Raw genomic sequence first — 20,112 nt, 5'->3', positions numbered from 1 at the left:
TGCCCTTACCGTGGCTCATTGAGTCCCAAAGCCTAGAAACTGCTTTGTAACCCTTTACAGACTGACAGGCATCAATGACTACTGGTCATTCATTTAGATCGTAGCATAATGTGTTGGTTTGCTTTAACCTGCTTCACTTTATCAGACAGGTTCCAATTTAAGGGATTTTTGATTTGGTTCAGAAGGTCTGGCAGTAATTTGACGTGGGTGTGGCCATTGAAAATAATAAAACAAAATCTTCATTTAACCATGGGAGTCGATCGCATTTGACATGTCCAGGGAATGTTTGTAAAAGCTTTTTTCACTTAAAGATCATTTAGAAACTGCACTTTGTATTTATTAGCATCATATTTACCTGGTATTAAATTTTCCTTTGATTGTCTGAAACATTTAGTGTGACAAATGTGCCCCCCCCAAACAAACAAAGGCCAAATACTTTTTCATGGCACTGTCGCTTAATTAGCACAATATTGTCAAATATAAATAGTTACCACCAGCACCACTTCAATTAGGCAGCTGGTCATATTGAGAAGAGTTGCTTAAGAGTCCCTGGAGGATCCATCACGGTAGGTTGAGCAGAGCATTTTAGCAGCTAATGAAGGCAGAGTGTGGAGGTCAGCTCCACATATGACGCAAACAGACATTAATGCAGTGGTGCATCACAAATGAAAAGTTCGTATGAATTATTGATGCCAACATCTGATGTTTCTTTGAGTTAGCATAGCGTTGGAGCGTTTAACTTTAGCGACCGACTTGACTCAGTGAGAAATGACAGATGTCCAGATATATGCATTCACTTTTTATTCATAAGATGGGATTATCATTTTTTACATCTTATGCACAGCAGATACAAAGACAAACAGGTTCTAAACCACAAACTAAATTCCTCCATCAGTCTAATCCTGCTTCCCATTTCAAAATGCCCCCACCCCCCCAAAAAAGCAACCCTTTGTTTGTAGTCCAGTTTCACATTCTGACAGATCATTTTACAGCAATCTCATTTTAGCAGAATGGCACAAGCCACGTTCAGAATACTTCCATGTTTTGACAGATACCCACTTCCCCTTTAAACAAATTGCACTTTTTCTTCTTTAAAACTACTTCAACAGGATTATAGGCTCAAAAACACCAAAAACACAAGAGACGACTAAACATACAACTTATACAGGTTCATTATTTAGTTGCACAAAAATGCATAAATATACATTATGCAAAAAGTACAAAAATATTTGTACTTTCCTTTACTCAAATAATGACAAACATTGATATGATCATAAGGACTGGGATTGTCAGAACATAGGGATGCATTCACAAGGTCCATGCGAGATAAGCCATTTACACAACAGCCTAGCTTTCACAGAGGTAAGACCAAGATTCTACAGATAAACAAAACATTTCGCTGTCTAGGCCAAGGAAAAGCGGCAACACATACACTAAGAAAATTAGGATACACAGAACTCTGCGTTCTAAATTCATGCCAAAAAGACTTTAACATGCAATCACTTATAACGCTTCTAAACCTCCCAGGAGCAGCGGTAACTCAGGGAAGGACTAGCTTAACAACAGTTGCTTCAATGCATCAATTTCCCTCAGCAATTATGAGCCATGGAGTTTGAAAAGGTTTTGCATGAGGTTTTTTTTTTGAAGTGCTAAGATGGTACCACAATAGTTGCCAAGGATAAGCTCAGATTGTCGACAGCAAACTGGTCTTAACTCAGGCTCCCCCAGAGACAATCGGAAGGAGATATAAATACTGTTTGCTTATAGTAATGCACATTTGTCCATTAAATAAACTGATTAAATTAATGCAGAGCTTGGCAAACCTCACTTCAGCTGGACAAAGGTGTGGCTTCCAGAGGCCTGAAGAAAAAAAGGGAAGGAGACAGACAAGACTATCAGTTTTAATGCCAGGTAGCTTCCCAGTTAAAAAACCAAAATGATCTAAGACCGTGTGAGTGCTCAGACTTCCCTTTTCCATCTGTGGTGCTCAGCCCCAAAACAACTGGTTCAAATTTAAGTCAAACACCTTAACAGGACATTTAAAAAAAAAAAAAGAAAAAAAAAGATCCAGTTACCCAAACTGCTAAACACACTGCTAGTATATCCTGTATACTCAAACAGAGGCAACTGGTGCATTTGCTGGGGACATTTCAGCTGTGGACTAATGGACATTTGATGCATTAGTAAACATTTACAGCAGAATGCAGACTGACCCCAAAAGGAGGGGAAAACAAACCCTACAGTATCTGTTCATGGTAAAGTGTCAGCCAGTCAAGAGTCCTATAATAGAAAAACTACATCACTGGTCTAAAAGTTGTGTTGATAATCACCTATTCTGCAACAACGATCATACCCCTCTGCTGGAAACACCCATTCATGCACCAAATATGTTAATCCTCAGCTCAAACCCCTGCAAAGCATCTTAAAACAGATGAAAACTGCTTCAAATGGGCAAAGAAATTCATTTAAATACACAAAACTATATATAAGAAACAAAAAGCATAAGAGTTGTGTTTTAGGAAGCCATTTTACATTATAAAAAGATCAAATTTGAAGCCTTTTTATAAAAATGTACATCTTTAATGAGAACAAATAATTTGGGGCCGAGTTACAGAAAGGCTCGGGAAGTCCTGGCTACATTAACGTCTTACTGGATTTTGGCAATAGAAATCAGAATATTGCCAGCCCTGTGCTTTAACAGCTAGTCAGATATTCAGGGATATGTATTTGTGTTTTTTATTGTGCTGTGTTTACTTATAAATTTTAATGTGTCATTATGCAGGTTTCAGTATGTATGACATCAGGCTAGCAGCAATAAGTGGGACGGTGACAATTCTAAAAATACTGTTTGACCAAAGGTTACTCACTAAATATCTAACAAAACTGCCGGGACTTCCATCCAGGCTGGGAAGTCTCAGAGGGAGTAGGGTACCAGCGCATCTAAAGAAACACAAACAGTCATGTACACCAGACCAAATCCAGGCTTCAGTGCTTCAATCTACAATTCTGCAGATTAACAATTAATACTTGGAAACGATACTTTTATAGGCAGGTTTAGGAGGACCGAGTGTCCCTTTAAGCACTAGTCACTGAAGCCATGGGAATGTGGGTCACGTAGCTGCTCATTCAGGACAAGTCCTGGAGTAATTAACAGGCATGGAAATGTGGAGAGGTGAACTTCTCCGTGTGTTAAACATTTCCACAGGGTAGGAGCTGGTATGTCTGTACCTTTCCTTACCTGTGACTAAACCTTAGAAAATGAGGCCTCCTGTTTTTATCTACAACTGCACGGCCAGAATGCTCAACATAGTTCTGCAGTTATCAACACTTGTTTGGAGACATGTCGAGGATTTTTTGGTCGTGTCGTAGATAAAACAAAAAAAGCCAGGCAGTGGAAGAGCATTAGGATCGGCGGCATTTTAGGGGATCTTTCATCAGAATGCAATTAAAAGCTTTCCCTCCTTTATGTTTCTACCCACTCAGCTTCTCTTCCAGCAGGAACATAGACAGTAAGTTGGCACCTCCAGAAAAGGCCATAAGGTCCGACAATTTCTCCAAGCAAATGCCTTACATTCCTGAGCCCTCTGTGTGTGACAAGATGGCCAAAATAATAGCTGCCTACTTTACAGTCTAGCACTCCCCTGCACTCCTATTGCACGACTGCATTAGCTGACAATGAACTTTAAATGACCCAACACGAGAAATATTTTCCATTGCTATTGTTACTAAAAGCCCTGCCTACTCCCCAGTAGCTGGCTGCACTATTGCTCTAGCAAATAGAGTGCAATTAGCTTACAGTGTAAACACTACCCATTTCTGTACAGATTCCTCATCCTCCATTCATCAGAAAGAGTTGAGATTAAAAACCAGATTCCTTCCTCCCCCCCCCAAACACCAGACTCCAGCTACAGTCTACTGTAAATGCAAAACTTGCATCAAACACACACTTTAGCCTCACATGGATGCGTTTAATATTACAGCGTTATTCCATGCTGAAAACCAAATCACAGGTTCTCATTAGTATGTGCATCTTTTACCCCCCAGCAAATACAGAATGCTATAAGTCACATCCACAAAAATGTATCTCTCGTGATCAAAAACATAAGATTTAAAGCGAGTACTGTATTTAAAGGTTGCACTCAAAATGCACAAATCTCCACTGATGCATAACCATAGATGAGAACCTAAACCTTTAACAATTTAAAAATTGCCCTGTGGGGGATTATCAAATATGATCCTGATCCCAGAATTTCCAATTTGAAAACATCATCTTTTTATTATAAAAAAAAGATCTTGGCTCACCGTTTGACAGGACTACAAAGTTGCACCGACAACCTCAACTCAGACTCGATACCGTCATCCTTTTAAGCAACGCATGCCGATGCTGTAACTGCATTACCTCAGAGGACCACTAGGTTTGTTTCTAGAAACTGAACCTCTGCTTTCAGCAGCACAGTTCTGGATCCTGAATCTCAAGGTCTTACATTTTTGGATCACATTTAATTTTACAGATTAAATGGACAAACTGAAATTAACACTTGTGCAAGAATCATGAATTTTAGGTTATGATAATCAGCATTGTATCAGAGTGTGGGCATTAATCTAACAGAATTCACAGATGGGGATGTTTAAAAAGAAAAGGAAAGAAAGAAACACACCGGTTGGTCCCTCACCTGGGCGTGGAGGGCTGCGGCTGCAGCGGCGGCCGCTGGGTAAGTGAAGGCTGCGTGAGGGAGGCCTGGAGTCAGCTCAGTGGTATACAGAGGGTAAGGAGTCCACGCATCCGGTGACGCTGGGATCAGTGCTGCCCCAGTCAGATCATCTGAGGAAGCACAAGGTGGAAGGAAACAGAGCTGACTGACCTACCTCTAGTGGCTTTCATCATTGCTTTATTATTATAATAATAATAATAATAATAATAATAATAATAATAATATATATATTTAAAAAACCCAATCGACCCAATTTTTAACAGTCATTGTTCTTGAAGTAATAAAGTTTTACCTTTTAAAAAACAAAAAAACAAACATTTTCTATGTGAATCAGACAAACTACAATTTGATTGCAAATTAGCTCGCTTAACTTTAGCATTGGGTCAATTTGCAAAACTAATGGGAGCTCTAGTATAAAAGATCAGCATAAGATCCAGTCTGGATGCTGCAAGAGCAACAATGCAGTGTTACTGTGTAAAATGCTTGATAATGTTTTGTGAACTGATGTTTTGTTTTTTTTAGCCCTGTTGCTTCCCCTTCTTGCCCTTTGTGAAGAAAAAAAATCAGTGGGGAAAATATGATCTGAGAGGATCTTAAAAAAAAAAAAAAAAAAAAAAAAATTGTTGTCAAACCCTAAAGAATCACTGAGGTGTTCAGGCAAAGAGCGCAGAGACGACTGCTGACTAAAACCTGAGGGTGGAATTTCCCAGCTGGACAGAAGCAAAGCCGCTGTCAAAAGACTTGAGATGACGCATGCATGCAGAGGTGAGTTAGTCCTTCATTTGTTAGAAGTTTAACCTACAGGTATTTGCCTTAAAAAAAAAAAAAAAAAATCCCACAATATCCAAAGTTTGTTTAAAGAAAAGGGCAACAAGGACAGCTATGTACTGGCATTGTCAGGGTGAGAGTGGATGAGAGCCTAGAGTGGTGCAGCGGTAAGACTTACATGGGTCCCGTGCAATGAAGTGTGCTCCTAGAGCAGGGTGGATATTTGTGGGGTTCGGTGTGGCCATCAGCTTACTCTTTGCCATCTTCGTGTTGGCTTTAGCAAACTCTAAGCGCAGGGTCTGGGGACTTTCAGGGTCAAAACGGATTCCCTGGGGGGAGAGACGGAGGGAAGGAGGGACACAGTATTGTAAGGGAGGTGGGCTCAGTTCGCGGGGCTGTAGCTCACTCTCACATGGCGCCATTTCCTTAAGCAGAGCTTAAATAGTCAGAACGTATCCTTCAAGCTTCCCTTGAACCAACTACTCTCACTGGGAGGCTAACACACCCGCTCCAACGTCACTAAACTAAAACTACTCACAAAAAGAGATGTCAAAATAAGGGCAGATTGAAGGACACTTCTGAAATATTTCAAACACGCTTGCATCTCTTTCTCCTCATGACAAAAAACTGAGAGCGCAGGCGACCGCAGGTGATCAGTCACGTGAGCTCAGAGGAGACGGGGATGAAGAAAAGGGCCAGTGGTGAGACGTTGAGTGTTTAAGTTTGTGGTTTGACCCTGCTTGTGTTCTTGTGCCCTAAGCGTTGTGCCCACATGCAGGTGAGTAGTATTTTGGTGTATGTGTGTGTTTGTGTGTGTGACTGCTGATGTGTCTAAGAGGTGATGCTCATAAGGAATGCTAGGCTATGAGAGAGAAGTGTTAGATACTGCCAATGTGGGCTACTGAGTGACAAAAATAAGAGTTACACTACAGAAGATGTGTCCATATAAACACTACACATGTGGCTATAGAACAAGTATTACAGTAAAAGCAGTGATATGCAAAATGAGGAAAGCTACACAGGACTAAGAAGGATGTGTATCAAGGTCAAAGTAAACTACCGTAAGGCTACGGGATTCTGGCCTCTTTCCAAAAATGGCCCTGCCATTGAATTATAAAAGACAAAATCGGTTGGCTTCGAGAAATTTTTAAGAAAGGGTCCAAAAGACTTAAGTCCCAATCACTCTCTTAGGTTAAAGCAAAGGTTAGAACAAATCTAATTCCATTTACAATTTGTTTTATTAAATAGAGGGAAAACAGAAGACTGTAAAAACAAGCCGTTGCTTACATTTAGTGCATTTTTTGCAGCTTCAGCTCCAGACCGACTGTCAAAGGTTACAAACCCGACAGGCTGGAAGAGAAAGAAGGGAGGAAACAAAGCTACAACTTGACACACACGAGCACCATCATTTTCTTCAAATATCACACTCATTATTTTGCCGTCACAATATAATGATCCTGATGAAGTAGGAATTTCTGTGTCTTGTCGAATTAAAAAGAAAGCGAGTGCCAACACAGCCTGCAAGTTTATTTAATATGGCATTAAAGCAATGATGAAGGCATCTCACCTGTTTTGATGTTAACTTAATCAGTGACCCTTCATAACCCTGCGGGGAAGAAAGATAGCCAATTATCCACCCTGGAGTCACATGCAGGAAGTCAAGCATGAATGTCTCACTATATGAAGAGAAGTCTGCTTTTGTGCACCTTCACTTTGAGCTCCGCAGCAGACCATCCCACACTCTGTGACAGTTTCATTTACATTTGTCACAATCAAATTACATGCACATTTCCAACAGGTGAAGCCTTCTGCAGTTTGACTACATGTAGAATACTGAGTCAGATTTGTCTTCAAAGCTAATCAAAGGAAAACGAGGACTGTAATAGGCCAAGCATGTGCTATCAGATATGCAAGATTCTCTTTTGCATTAGTTTAATAACAGCTTGGGCATGACTTCCAAATAAAGCCAATTTAAAATAAAAAAATAAAACAAAAACAGCACAAGGTTTAGGAATTTACTCCTGTTTTAACTAAGAAATGAAGGAATTTTGCCTGACTAAACTATTGATAAATGGGATCTTTCCTAAACCTGATTTACAGCTATGGAAAATTAAACAACTTTTAGTGGCTATGATAAATCTTTAGCACCAGTCCAAACCAGACTCAGTTTCAGTAATTCAGAGCAAGAAAAGAGGCAGAATAGGTGAAGTTACAGCACTTCTCTTTAGAAGCTCCAGTATAAGGACACAAAGTCTTTATTTAAATGTAGTCCTGAATGTAAGAACTGAGATCAGATTAACCCTATCAGTACACAATGAGCAGTGTTTGCCTACAGTAGATGTAAAAGGGGCCAAAACAAAGCAGTGTTACAAGTACAATCGCTGTTTCACAATGCACAAATGTTAGAGGAAATAAAAAAATTTCCCTACACAGTGGGCGAGCTGGGTCATGGAGAGGATTGGTTGGCCAATCGCGAGAGCTACTCATTTACACATTCCACAAGACCATCCATGTGCGAGGGATACCACTTCCAATTTGGTTAGTTAGGACAAGGGTGGGAGGGGTGTTTATGGAACTTGAGTCGCGTCAGGAAAAAAACAGCAATGGGTGAACAATAATGTGGCCTCATTTCCATATATGCAAATATCTGGACTAGAAAGAAAGGAATTGAGTGGGCTTAGTTACACTAAAAAAGAAGCATGGTACGGTTTGGCTGTTCATAGGCACTTGAAGAGATTCTTCACTTTTTCATGCAGGTAATCTTTAGAGAAAGTGTCCACAGGTCTCTTCCAGAGCCTGGCACGCAGAGCTACCCTTGATTTTTAAGTAGAGGGACAAATCCACATCCAATCAGCTGATATTACCCAAATGCACCAGTGCAGTGTCACGATGTGCAACACAAATTCCATCACATGTACCTAAAACTGCATTAGAAACGATAGAACTTACTTTAAAAGGTCTGAAGAGAAGGTAAAGTTCCCGTGGCTTGATATCGACCGGTAGGCCACTGACAAACAGTGTTCGTACCTGCAGACAAAAAAAAGAAAGGAGGGGGATCACGTTAGCAAATTTTCTGTGTTTTATTAGACCACTTATCACTCAAAAGATTAAAAAAAAAACCTTGATAATTACCAAATACCAAAAGAAAGCTCAGACCGTGGAAATTTGAACTGACCTTTAAAACAATTATGGGTCTGCTGTTCCAGTAGCAAGAGCTTCACAGACCTTTCCTAAATTACTTCAGTGGCTAAAACGCTGAAATACTGCAGTGTAAAGTTGTACTACAAGAAAAACAACATTTCAGTAGATGTTACTTTAGGCCAATAGCCTCAACTTCCAGTTTATCTGGCCAACAAGAGGCCTCAATTCTTCCCGACACCATTACTTTTAAATGTCACAAAGACCCACAATTATCCACTGATGAATGCGAAAGTCATTTTTGTGCTGCAGTTTTCCCCTTTTATGTTAGTCTTAATCATGCTGTGACCTCTGAAAATTAACAAGTGAACCCTTGGCTGGGTCTCGAACCTCAAGTCAGGAGCCGCCAGAAACCCAAACAGAGCTCCGCTTTATTTAAGGGATTACAAAATGATGAATCAGGAATAATGAGTCATCGATGAGCGAAAACTGGGAGTACAGCGTTGTTTCAGCCATACATTTCTCCAACATGTTACACAGAAAATGGTGAACGTGAAGCTGTAGAGGATCTTAAAGGCCATGTGCCCCCCCCCCCAAAAAGAAAGAAGCCTTGAACCTGCCTTGATCAGATACTGAAAACTAGTGCTGTGTATAATCCAGTGTGGGCAGGAAAATGAACAGGGCGGTGTGAGGACCCATTAGTTCCCAGCCGGTGGGAAGGCCCACAGTACAATGGGGCTGCCAGAGGAACAGCACTGGACAACAGTGCACAGCGTGACACCATTTCCTTCCTCTGACCCGCGGCCCCAACCCTGTTGGCCCTCCGGCATTTTTCAGGTGCCGCACAGCAGCAATTCTCAGCTCTTTACAAGTCAGCATATACAGCGACTGAAAGCTGGCCCAGCTGGACACAACTCAGTGGAGATGTTTTAATTTATCCTCCAGCTTCTCACCAACAGTGCCTCCAAGATGACAAGCATATAGAGCTGGAGCTGCAAGGAAGCCCGTGCACCCTGTGTGGCTTCTGTAAAATTCACAATAATCAGTTTTACACAGATCGATTTCCAGAAACAAGCAGAATTGTTAATGACTGACAATGAAGCTTTTTCAGGATTCAACAGATGACAAAAAAAAAAAAAAAAAAAAAAAAAAAAAAAAAAAAGAATTAGGAGGAAAAATTCCTAAATGTATTCTTTGCTCCTAATTATGAAGAAAAAAATGTTAAAGGAAAATGGGCTGCAAACAAAAAAAAGAAAAAAGAAAAAAAAGTCAAGTGGCTACTCAAGGCTTTGTTGTAAGACAATGGGAACAAAGAAGGAGGAACAAAAGGCCTGGTGCTCCCCTCAGTGTCTCGCTATAAGGAGTCATTAAAGAGGAAATATAGCTGGCCACACAGACACAAGAGTGGCTGCTGAAAATAATTTAAATTAAAACAAATTAAAGAGGGCTTTGAAAATAAATACCACACTGCAACATTTTGTTTTAGGTTCCAGTTTTATGGTGACAAAAATGACAATGGCAGATTTTTGTAAGGGGGGGTGCAAAAAAGAAAAACGCTACACTATTCACTATGAATATGAATTTTACTGGTATAAATACAAATAAATGAAATGATAAGTTAGTTGCGCTTTCAAAGAAAAAAAAAACGTCTACAGGATATTTCGAAGACAAATTTAATTTCCAAGCCTAATTTTTTAGACAAATTGTTAGATTTGACATGCTTGCATGTCTCACAAATTCACAGAATCTCAAAGGATATGAAGAGAAAAAATCCCCCAAAACAGACGGGGTCATTTTTAACAGTCTTTGCACGCTGCTGCTAACAATCTGCAAACAGAGGTAATATTAACGTGTAAAAAGTAGGATTAGTGAAAGTTGAAGCTCACAGCAGCACGCGTTTAAGTAACAATTTGGAAAATATTAACGTGTGCGCAACTTTGTGAGGCTCCTCAGGTGGCGCGGCAATGCCCCTTTAATTTTTGTTCATCATAAAGCGCTTCGGGACCGACTGGAAGAACGTAAAAGATAATTTGGGAGAAGTCTGAATGCGCGGCCGGAAACAAAGTTTTCATTAAACGTGAACGTGACCGGGTCACAGCACTGCGCGCAGAAGAAATACAACTTTGGCTAAACTCACCTCCTCCTCGATGGAAACGTTGTTATTCGGCTCTGCGTCAGCTTTCAGACTCATGTTGACGGTCGCGTCGGCTGCTGCTGCTGCACAGAGTATCAAGTTTTTCCTCGTCGAGTGATATTTCCCCCAAGTGCGTCTGAAGCTGCAGTGAAAGTCCTGGTGGCGTTTGAACTTGAGCAGAGAAGATGTGCCGAGGTGAGTCTGTGCGGACGAGGACGGCGAAGTATCCGAGGATAGTTTAACAGCAACACTGCGAGAGAGAATCATTCATAAAAGGGAGGAGGAAAAGGAAAAAGGAAACACAGACACGCGCTAAACTAAAGGTGAGAAGGTGGATTTGTGCTCCGTGTGTGAGGGTGAGAGATGGGGGAAGAAGTGCGCGTAAAAAAACTGAAAGCCTCTGCGCTCACATCAATGCCCTCAACTGTGGGACTGTGCGGAGGAAGAACAAGTAAACTTTTTCCTCATTGGAGCGCGTCTTTCTCTCTCCCTCCTCCTGAGCTCCCCCCTCCACCCCGTCTCTCCTCCTCCTCCTGGTTTTCAATTAGGTCATCAATTATGTTGGAGTCTGCTGTGAGCCGTAATCAGGCTGCAGATCCGCCTCAGCTGTTGCAGGAAGACCCGGCCCCTGCGCCGCTACATCACCGTTTCTATGGGACCCCCTCGCAGCCAATGGTAACGACCGCAAACCCGTTAACTTTATCGAAAATGAAACTACTGTTGGTGTTGCTGGCATTAGCTATATGCTAAACTCATATGTTTGTTCTTTTTTCCTCTTTGGCCTGCAACTTCTACGACCTTTCCCAAAAAGAAGAGAAAAAAATCTTTTCAGCAAATATTAAGCGCCGATTTTTACTGTAATGTTGAATTTGTAGTTATATATTTACTTAACGTGTGTTTCACGATTAAGCGAAATTCTGGTCTTTACATAATTGGATGTATAATTTTGCTGCGCACTAATTTAGGAGATTATTGGCTTTTGCTCTTTTATTCACCGTTTTTTTGGTGAAGAGTAAAATACAGAACATTATACAGTAAAGTGTTTTATAAAGTGAAATTGTAATAAATATAATTCAGTGTGTACCGATGGTAGAGGCCATTTCAGATTTACTGTCAATTATATCTTTATATGCCCTTTTTTTTTTATCTCTTGCTGACACTTTTGCTGAAGGATGAAGGTAAATGTGGTATTTCTGCTTTTCCCATTGAAAAAAACATCTGAATACCCATTCCAGCACTGACTGCTGATTTTAGGAATATGACAGAATGAGGACATACAGTGAGATCTAACTCCTCTAATTTAGATCATTTTGAATATTTCTACTATATCAGAGTAAAATAACAAAACTGAACCAATGATTTATGGTTTACCTTAACCTTTAATAGCTGGTACACAAATACTCAGAAATGTAGAACTTAAAATGTCCTCTTAAAATATATCACAAGATGCAAGCATGATGCTGAACAGCCTAAAATATTTTTAAAATGTGCTAAAAAAAGAGAGAGATGTAATTTTGCTGATTTTGTGTGAATTTGGTTAATAAACTGCAAAATAAATGAGAGAACAGGGCCTTTTTAAAATGTGATATAAATGTGCATCATAGAAATGTTGTAACCTCTACTAATCTAAACAGAATCACGTAACGACGAAGAAATAATAACTGAGTGTTAATTGTTTGGGCTCAGGTTGATGTAAGAAGGGCGTGGGTGGAGGGACGGCTTGTGTTGTGTATCGAGGCTCAGCACTGGATGCGAGCCCAGCCTACAGCGTGTTTCCTCACAACAAGTCAGCTCTCAGAGGCCAACTGGTTTCCTGACTTTGTATAGGAACACAATCAAGCCCACGGGGCGAGGAGCAGGGGGGTGGACCGACGTATTCTCACTAAAAATAGTGAAGCTGCTTTTTCAGTGTGTTTCTGCACACACTTAACCCAAGTGCTTAATACATGTACACACATATTGAAGACAAAGAAGAGTCCAGTCGCTCAATGAGAGGTGAGACATTTCAACACAAGCAAGAAGGTATTCGTGCAAACCCTTAAACAACGAAAAACAGTCTGTTTATCGCACTGTGATCGGTGTGCGACTGTATTTCAATGGAGGCCTAATTTTATAGCTTGCAGATTCAGTCTGAACCTTTATCCTGCACTGTACATCAGCAGCAAAGTGATTTTCTGATCAAGACACTGGGAATCGTTTCCTGTTTCTCTTCTCCTAAAATATACACATTTGCTTCTTTTTCTTTGTTTTGCATGACTTTAAATGTTTAAATATCTTTGTATTTTTAAAAAAAAAAAAATTGAAGACAATTTCAAATTTTGCATATTAGCTGAATATGAGAAAATAATAATTTGTTGCTGCCCTCCATAAATTTGTGCACAAATAGGCAAACTTTAATGCTTATAAAAACTGAGAAACTCTGAATAAAGCAGCCTATGACTGTTATTATCGTAATGGTTCTGACCAGTGAAATTAAGGATTATAATCTGCTCTATAAACTGAGATAAAGATAAGTCGGGTTTTAAGGTTCTGTTCTTAGTAAGTAAATTTATCCTTTAAGATACAACTCATGAGCTGCTTCACATCAATTAAAACCAACAAAACAAAAAAACATACCATCAGAAGTAAAATGACACCAGGATAAATGTAAAAAATGGAATTACAATAACTGCTACCCAGTTAATATTCTTATAACTGGACAGGTACTGGACTTACACAATTTAATGGACGTTTACATTTTACTCAAATCTCCTTCCTAAAGGATATGTTTCTCATTTCGAGACGAAGCTCCTTGCCACAGGATGTAGTTCTACAGTTTATGGAAATGGTTTAGGGAGAAACTCCCCCAGTATACATTAGATAAGGGGAAGTGACTCTTCTCTACCAGAAGCTAGCAGCTAAATTATGCTTGAGTTTGGAAGATGTGAAAAAAAATGACATGTATTATGTTCTGTTTGTCTCTTTAGTAACGCTCGCTGCCTACGAAATGTTAACTGTGTTGCTGAATGATCATTAATTTATTCAGCCTTTTCCATTTAAAAAAAATGAAAAACATTTAAAAAAACATAAAAAAAAGAAGACGTGCGTACGTAGATAATAGAACTGATCTGCATCACACTCAGTGATCATTTTCTGATGTTCCCTTTTACAAATATCATTCATTACATCAAATTCATGTATCAATTCCATCAGTTTGCCAAACCATTTTAAAGGAATAAAAATAAATTGCTTAGAAATCCGAAGCAGATGAGATAACCATTCAAAAAGCAAAAAAGAAATAAGTCATTGAGGCTCTAAACCTTTTATATACCTACATGTCACAGCCATCTTCACTGCTAAAGATAACTTTGTGCAGATGTACCAAACAAAATATGTCTTATTTATTATATGTCTCTTCGGCTGATTTTAAAAGAACACTTGATGTTGTTTGGAGGTGCACTCATAGACCTTTGTGCATGGAGGCTTTACATAATTGAGGGCTGAGCCATTTATGGTTGAAAAGAGATGTTTAGTTTTATTCTTTGTGGATTGCTTTCATACATTTGAGTATGTTTTTTCTGAGCTGAAGAAAAATGTGAAAATCAGTCTGCTCTTCTGGACTGGATGAGTGCCGCCTGCTTTTATTGATGAATGTATTTGTCAAAAAATGTTTCCTTTCAACTAAATCAGTAGTTTCAAAGTGGTCTTTTCTGTGTAGCATGATTTGTTTTTTTATTATGTCTTTGGTTCCACTCCTTGGGCTACTGTCATTTTTGATAAGCATATAGTACAATATATGAATCCAAAATATTAGATCTTGCAAATGCAACATCCTGTCTAGTGATCTTCTCAGTTTAATCATGTCATATCATATCATATCTATTTTATATTTCACATGTTAACAAATGTACCCTTATTTAAGCTATCTCCTGTGATATTTCAACACATTATTTAACCTCACAATCTGTCCTGATGGGGGTCCTGCAAACATTGTTCAGAATTTAACTTCAAATTCTAGTTTAGATTGTATTTTTACTAAACCACCAATCATAGAGAAAGTTAAAGGACATGAATTTTAAGGAATAATTCCAATTCAGGAAATGTTTCAGCCATGAATATATGGATTTGTATGTTTCACTGACTGTAAAAATTTAGTTTCAATCAGAAGACACTGTGAAATAAGACATTAATTAACATAAAAAAGTGCAAAAGTAGATTTTAAATATGGCTCCTGGGCATTACCATCAATAAAGTGTCTTGTTAAATTACCCTTCATTGTATCCACAAGATAATCCACACAGTTCAGGACCATTAAATCAGATTTTTCCGCCCTCTCTTTCAAACCACAAACACCTGACAGAAGCAGAGCCTGTATAGTTCAGAGGCTCTGGATAAGCCTCATGTTTTATTTGCGAAAAGCGGCCCCATTGTCCCATAAGTCACCTCGCACAGCACTCTTCTGCTTCACGCCACACTGAGCCTGTCCTAGTGCGTTAGCATCACCCGCTGCTAAAGCACTTAGCTTGTGTTCTCCGTGTCCTCTGTGGTACAGCCAAACATCCATTTTGAGGTCCTAGGAAACTTTGAAGCTTTTTCTCCCACTCACTAAGCGAGGGAGGTGCGGGATACATTTGTGACGTTTCATGAATACTTTGTCCAATAAATAACTCCCTTCATGAATACATTAAAACCAATCAAAGGCGTGGATGTTGCTAGGCTTTCATTCTAGATCCCATATAAACTGAATTTGCTTTTATTGAAAGAGCTTTATGCCACTAAAATGTGTAGGATGCTCTTCACCAGTGATAGCACCATTTATCCATTTGGTTGCCACATTTTTCTCCTGCCTTTTTTGCTAACACTTGTCAGACATTGTCACACCTGCTGTGAGAGCCAGAGAGGACAAGAGCAGGGTGACAAAGCAGCTTCTTGTGGTGGAAATCAATCAACCCGCATATACTGCACTGTGCAGATACATGCATCAGACATACCCACACTTCTACGTAGATTCATTGGGTATAACGTTTTACTTGTTAATTTCCATTTAAAGAGTAAGCAACATTTGTTGAGTAGTGGAAACAGCGGCCTCTGTGGCTGAAAGTGTTAAATACTGGATTTTGGTTCATTTAAATCTGCTGGTCTCAAGTTAAAGTGTTAAAAGGTCAACAGTCTATCAACAACTCATGGAACCAAAAAGAAATCCTTAATTAGCACAAGTAACAGTTAATGCTTTCATATGTCACATCTTTGTTGTTGCAATATTTATAACAAACAATGTGCAAACAAGGTGAATTATTATTATTATTATTATTGTTATTATTATTATTATGATCATATGTATTAATGGTTGAAAGGATAGAACTAGCTACATTAGTTGTTGAATGATTTTTTAGCAAAAAACAAACACACATACCCCCCCCCCAAAACAAACAAACAAACAAACAAACAAACAAAACAAACAAAACCAGGAGTAATGTTTTGAGTTTTCAAGATATTATTTTGTAAGTCAGGGAAATCTCAACCAGCACAGACTTTTAAAGTAGCCTTTTGAGCTACTATGAAGCTGTCACCAAAAATAAGTACTACTCACTTATCCAGATCACACAGACTAGTACTGATGCTCTTTTTGGCTTAATTTTGGTCTTCACACAAAATAATGCTGTAAAGAGATCCATTTATTCATTAGTTTGCCACTACCTTTGTGAATAGGTTTTTTTTCTTTCTGTTGCTTAATGGTACAGTACTTATAGTTATTCAATTAAAAGTTGATAGGAGCAGATTTGGGATTTGTGGAAGCCAGTTTGTTCCCATACCATATTTAAATACAGTGGCTGGGAAGGACGTCTACGCTCTGACTAATGGCATTTTATCTATGTGGCTAGCGACCGTCCAAATACATAGTATGCATAAGTCAAATGAGATGAAAAGTCATAGACATTCATGTGCCATGAAGAGACATTTAAATTTATCCCTGCACGTTTAGACCCTAGATATTAGGGAAGAAGGAAAAAGATAATGCTACCGGGATTTTAATAAAATGTCCTCCTCTTCCTCGCTTCATCTCCTGAACTGAAGTCAGGACTCTAAGACACAAAAATGATCATAGACATGTTTATTCATTTCCAATATTGTTGCAATTACTCATTTTTCGCAGATTAGACATACAACCCTCCTTTCTCCAGACAGCTGACAATGAGCCAGTTAGACAACAACAGCTGGTTACAAGCTAACATTATGCCAGCTAACGTTAGGCTTAAAAGTTGTAAAATCAAACTTTGCCTCTGATAAACAGTTTTTGATTACATTCTCAGATAGTATATGAGAGTTTATTTATTAAGCATTATAGTCCAACAAAGTTACATCCACTTCAAAGAATGTTTCACTAACTGTGGTGAACGCTAACAGCTAACAGTAGCTAACAGCAGCGCTTACTGAAAGAAAATCTCAGCAGATCCTCAGCAACTCATTTGTGGTTGTGATTTGATGCTTTATAAATAAATCCGAATTGAATTGAACTGAATTAAAAGGAAAACAAGGGATACAAATCGACTGAAGGGCCAGATGCATTTCTCAACTCCTGTGCCAGATCTTTTGGTAATTCATATTTCTTAAGAACCCGACAGTCAGATCTCCTATAGATATGTTTTCTTTTGGTCTACCATCTCTTCTTTAAAAAGAAAAAAATATTCTAATTGAGAAAAAAGATAATGTTAAAGAATTAAAAGTAGGGATAAAGTTACTGAAATGGACACATATTGTGCGGGTTAGTCTACAGTGAGAGTTTGTAAAGTATTAAAATAATCAATGAAATTTTTGAAAAAATAGGATAATAAGCGTTTTTCCTCTGAGAAATGACATAACACCATCCATCCACCTTCTTCTGCTTTATCCAGGGCCGGGTCACGTCACTACCCACAGCTCGTGACCATAAGTGAGGGTAGAGACGTAGATCGACCAGTAAACCACGATGGACCGGTGCAGCATCCGTATCACTGCGCTGCAGCACCAATCCGTCTGTTAATCTCCGGCTCCCTTCTCCCATCACTCACGAACAAGACCCCGAGATACTTGAACTCCACCCTTTTCCGGCTGAGGACCATGGCCTCAGATTTGGAGGTGCTGATCCTCATTCCCACTGCTTCACACTCTGCTGCGAACTGTTCCAGTTTGTTCCCGTTCCACCCAATTTCACATCATCCATGGAAAGATGAGATTCTGAGCCCACCTATGTGAAAGCCCTCCGCCACTTGGCTGCACCTAGAAATCCTGTCCATAAAAATTATGAACAGAATCAGTGACAAAGGGCAGCCCTGGTGGAGCCCATCACCCACCGGGAACGAGTCCGACTTATTGCCGGCAATGCAAACCAAGCTCTTGCAACGGTTGTATAGGGTTCCAATGGCCCGTAGCAATGGGCCAGACACCCCATACTCCCGTAGCACCTCCCACAGGACACCCCGAGGGACACGGTTGAATGCCTTCTCCAAGTCCACAAAACACATGTAGGCTGGTTGGGCAAACTCCCATACACCCTCAAGTATCCTTGAGAGGATAAAGAGCTGGTCCAGTGTTCCGCGACCAGGACGAAAACCGCATTGTTCCTCCTGTATCTGAAGTTCAACTAGCGGACGAACTCTCCTTTCCAGCACCCTGGCACAGACTTTCCCAGGGAGGCTGAGGAGTGTGATCCCCCTGTAGTTGGAACACACCCTCCGGTCCTCCTTCTTAAAAATGTGGACCACCACCACAGTCTGCCAGTCCAGGGGTACTGGGGTCTGCCAGGGGTACTGCCCCTGATCGCAACATTGTAGAGGCATGTCAACCAGGACAGCACTACAACGTCCAGAGCCTTCAGGAACTCGGGGCGGACCTCATCCACACCAGGGGCTCTGCCACCAAGGAGTTGTTTAACTGCCTCAGTGACCTCCCCCCCCGGAAATTGGCGGGTCATTCCCCTCATCCCCAGACTCTGCTTCCTCCTCGGAAGACATGTCAGTGGGATTAAGGAGGTCCTCGAAGTATTCCTTCCACCGCCTGACAATTTTCTCAGTTGAAGTCAGCAGCGCTCCACCAGCACTATACACAGTGCAGGCAGAGCACCGCTTTCCCCTCTTGAGACGCCTGACGGTTTGCCAGAATTTCTTCGAGGCAGTCTGAAAGTCTTTTTCCATGGCCTCTCTGAACTCCTCCCACACCCGAGTTTTTGCTTCAGCCACTACCCGAGCCGCATTCCACTTGGCCTTTCGGTACCTGTCAGCTTATAAACACATAAGAGTGTCACTTATGGACACTCTTATGTGTTTGTTATGGCCAAACTGTGATTTGCACAGAAGTCCAATAACAAAACACTACTCTGGTTCAGATGAGGGAGGCCATTCCTCCCAATCACGCCCCTCCAGGTCTCGCTGTCGTTACCCACGTGAAAACTGAAGTCTCCCAGCAGGACAACAGAGTCTCCAGGTGGAGCACCTTCCAGCACCCCACCCAGGGACTCTAAGAAGGCTGGGTACTTTGAACTGCTGCTCGGTGCATAAGCACAGATGACAGTCAGGACCCGTTCCCCGACCCTAAGGCGCAGGGAACAAACCCTCTCATCCACCGGGAAGAACCCCAACATACAGGTAGCAAGCCTTCTGCGGGTGGTGGGCCTGCGGGAGGATGAGCACATGTCCCCTTTTCGGGCTGTGACATAACACCCTTAAGACATTATGTCTCAGATGGCAAAGTAAGGCATAACATCGGTCACACTGGTCCACTATGTTGGGTTCAGTTTTTGATAAATGAGACTTTGAGAAGTGAACTCTGTTTAATACCTTAAATTGTATAAGTTACAACCTATTGTGTACCAAAGTGTACTTGAGCATGGCCTTATCCCACCATTAGCAGGAGAAGGTGGAGAAAGATTGAATCTAAAGTCTGCTACATAGTAATTCAGGCGAGTAATTCAGCCAATAAATCAAGTTATGAATATGTGAAAACCTCAGTTGCACAGGGGCAAGACTGACACTGAATTAAAATTTTTGCAATGAAGATAAAGATTTGTCCTCCATTTATCCAGTTTGCTCACACCATCTTGAGATATACCAAGGGGTAATAGCTCTTTAGCCGTTGCCTTGTTGGTGCAAAAACACTATTTTATGTCTGTCGAACTTTGTCATGTCTGGTATTTTTGTATATTCCAGTAAAAAAATTGTAATAAACTTTCTGTTTTTGTGACAGGCTGCAAAGTGCCTAAAGATACAACTTAAAATTGTCTTTTTGTTAAGTTGTCTGTTATGTGTAGACACAACACTGCTTCATTCCTTGAGTTAGGGCCCATTTTTTCTGATGAATGATTGATGATTGGTCAGTGAAGTGAGCTAAAAAAAGAAATAAAATGTA

The 20,112-nt window shown here is 40.2% G+C and overlaps 1 protein-coding gene across 5 annotated transcripts; it reads right to left on the bottom strand.

The window, feature by feature from the left end:
• Positions 1-784: 784 nt before the first annotated feature.
• rbpms2a (RNA binding protein, mRNA processing factor 2a) lies at positions 785-11,383 on the bottom strand. Of its 5 annotated transcripts, XM_013913580.1 has the most exons (9): positions 11,163-11,383; positions 10,756-11,002; positions 8,430-8,507; positions 7,048-7,086; positions 6,768-6,830; positions 5,659-5,809; positions 4,659-4,822; positions 2,868-2,940; positions 785-1,860 (listed from the first exon to the last, which is right to left on the bottom strand). In XM_013913580.1, exons 2-8 carry the CDS (start codon positions 10,807-10,809, stop codon positions 2,875-2,877), a joined length of 615 nt encoding a protein of 204 aa, XP_013769034.1. In that variant the 5' UTR covers positions 10,810-11,002; positions 11,163-11,383; the 3' UTR covers positions 785-1,860; positions 2,868-2,874. The 5 variants fall into 5 exon arrangements, with proteins under 5 accessions (XP_013769034.1, XP_005743996.1, XP_005743997.1 ...); XM_005743939.2 differs by having other exon boundaries at positions 10,756-11,383; XM_005743940.2 differs by having other exon boundaries at positions 4,674-4,822; positions 10,756-11,381.
• Positions 11,384-20,112: the final 8,729 nt, after the last annotated feature.

Source organism: Pundamilia nyererei, unplaced genomic scaffold, assembly GCF_000239375.1.
Source record: "Pundamilia nyererei isolate P.nyererei 1_Seehausen unplaced genomic scaffold, PunNye1.0 scaffold00137, whole genome shotgun sequence".
NCBI lineage: Eukaryota > Metazoa > Chordata > Actinopteri > Cichliformes > Cichlidae > Pundamilia > Pundamilia nyererei.
Note: the sequence above shows the minus strand (reverse complement) of the source record. Positions and strands in the feature narration are given on the sequence as shown.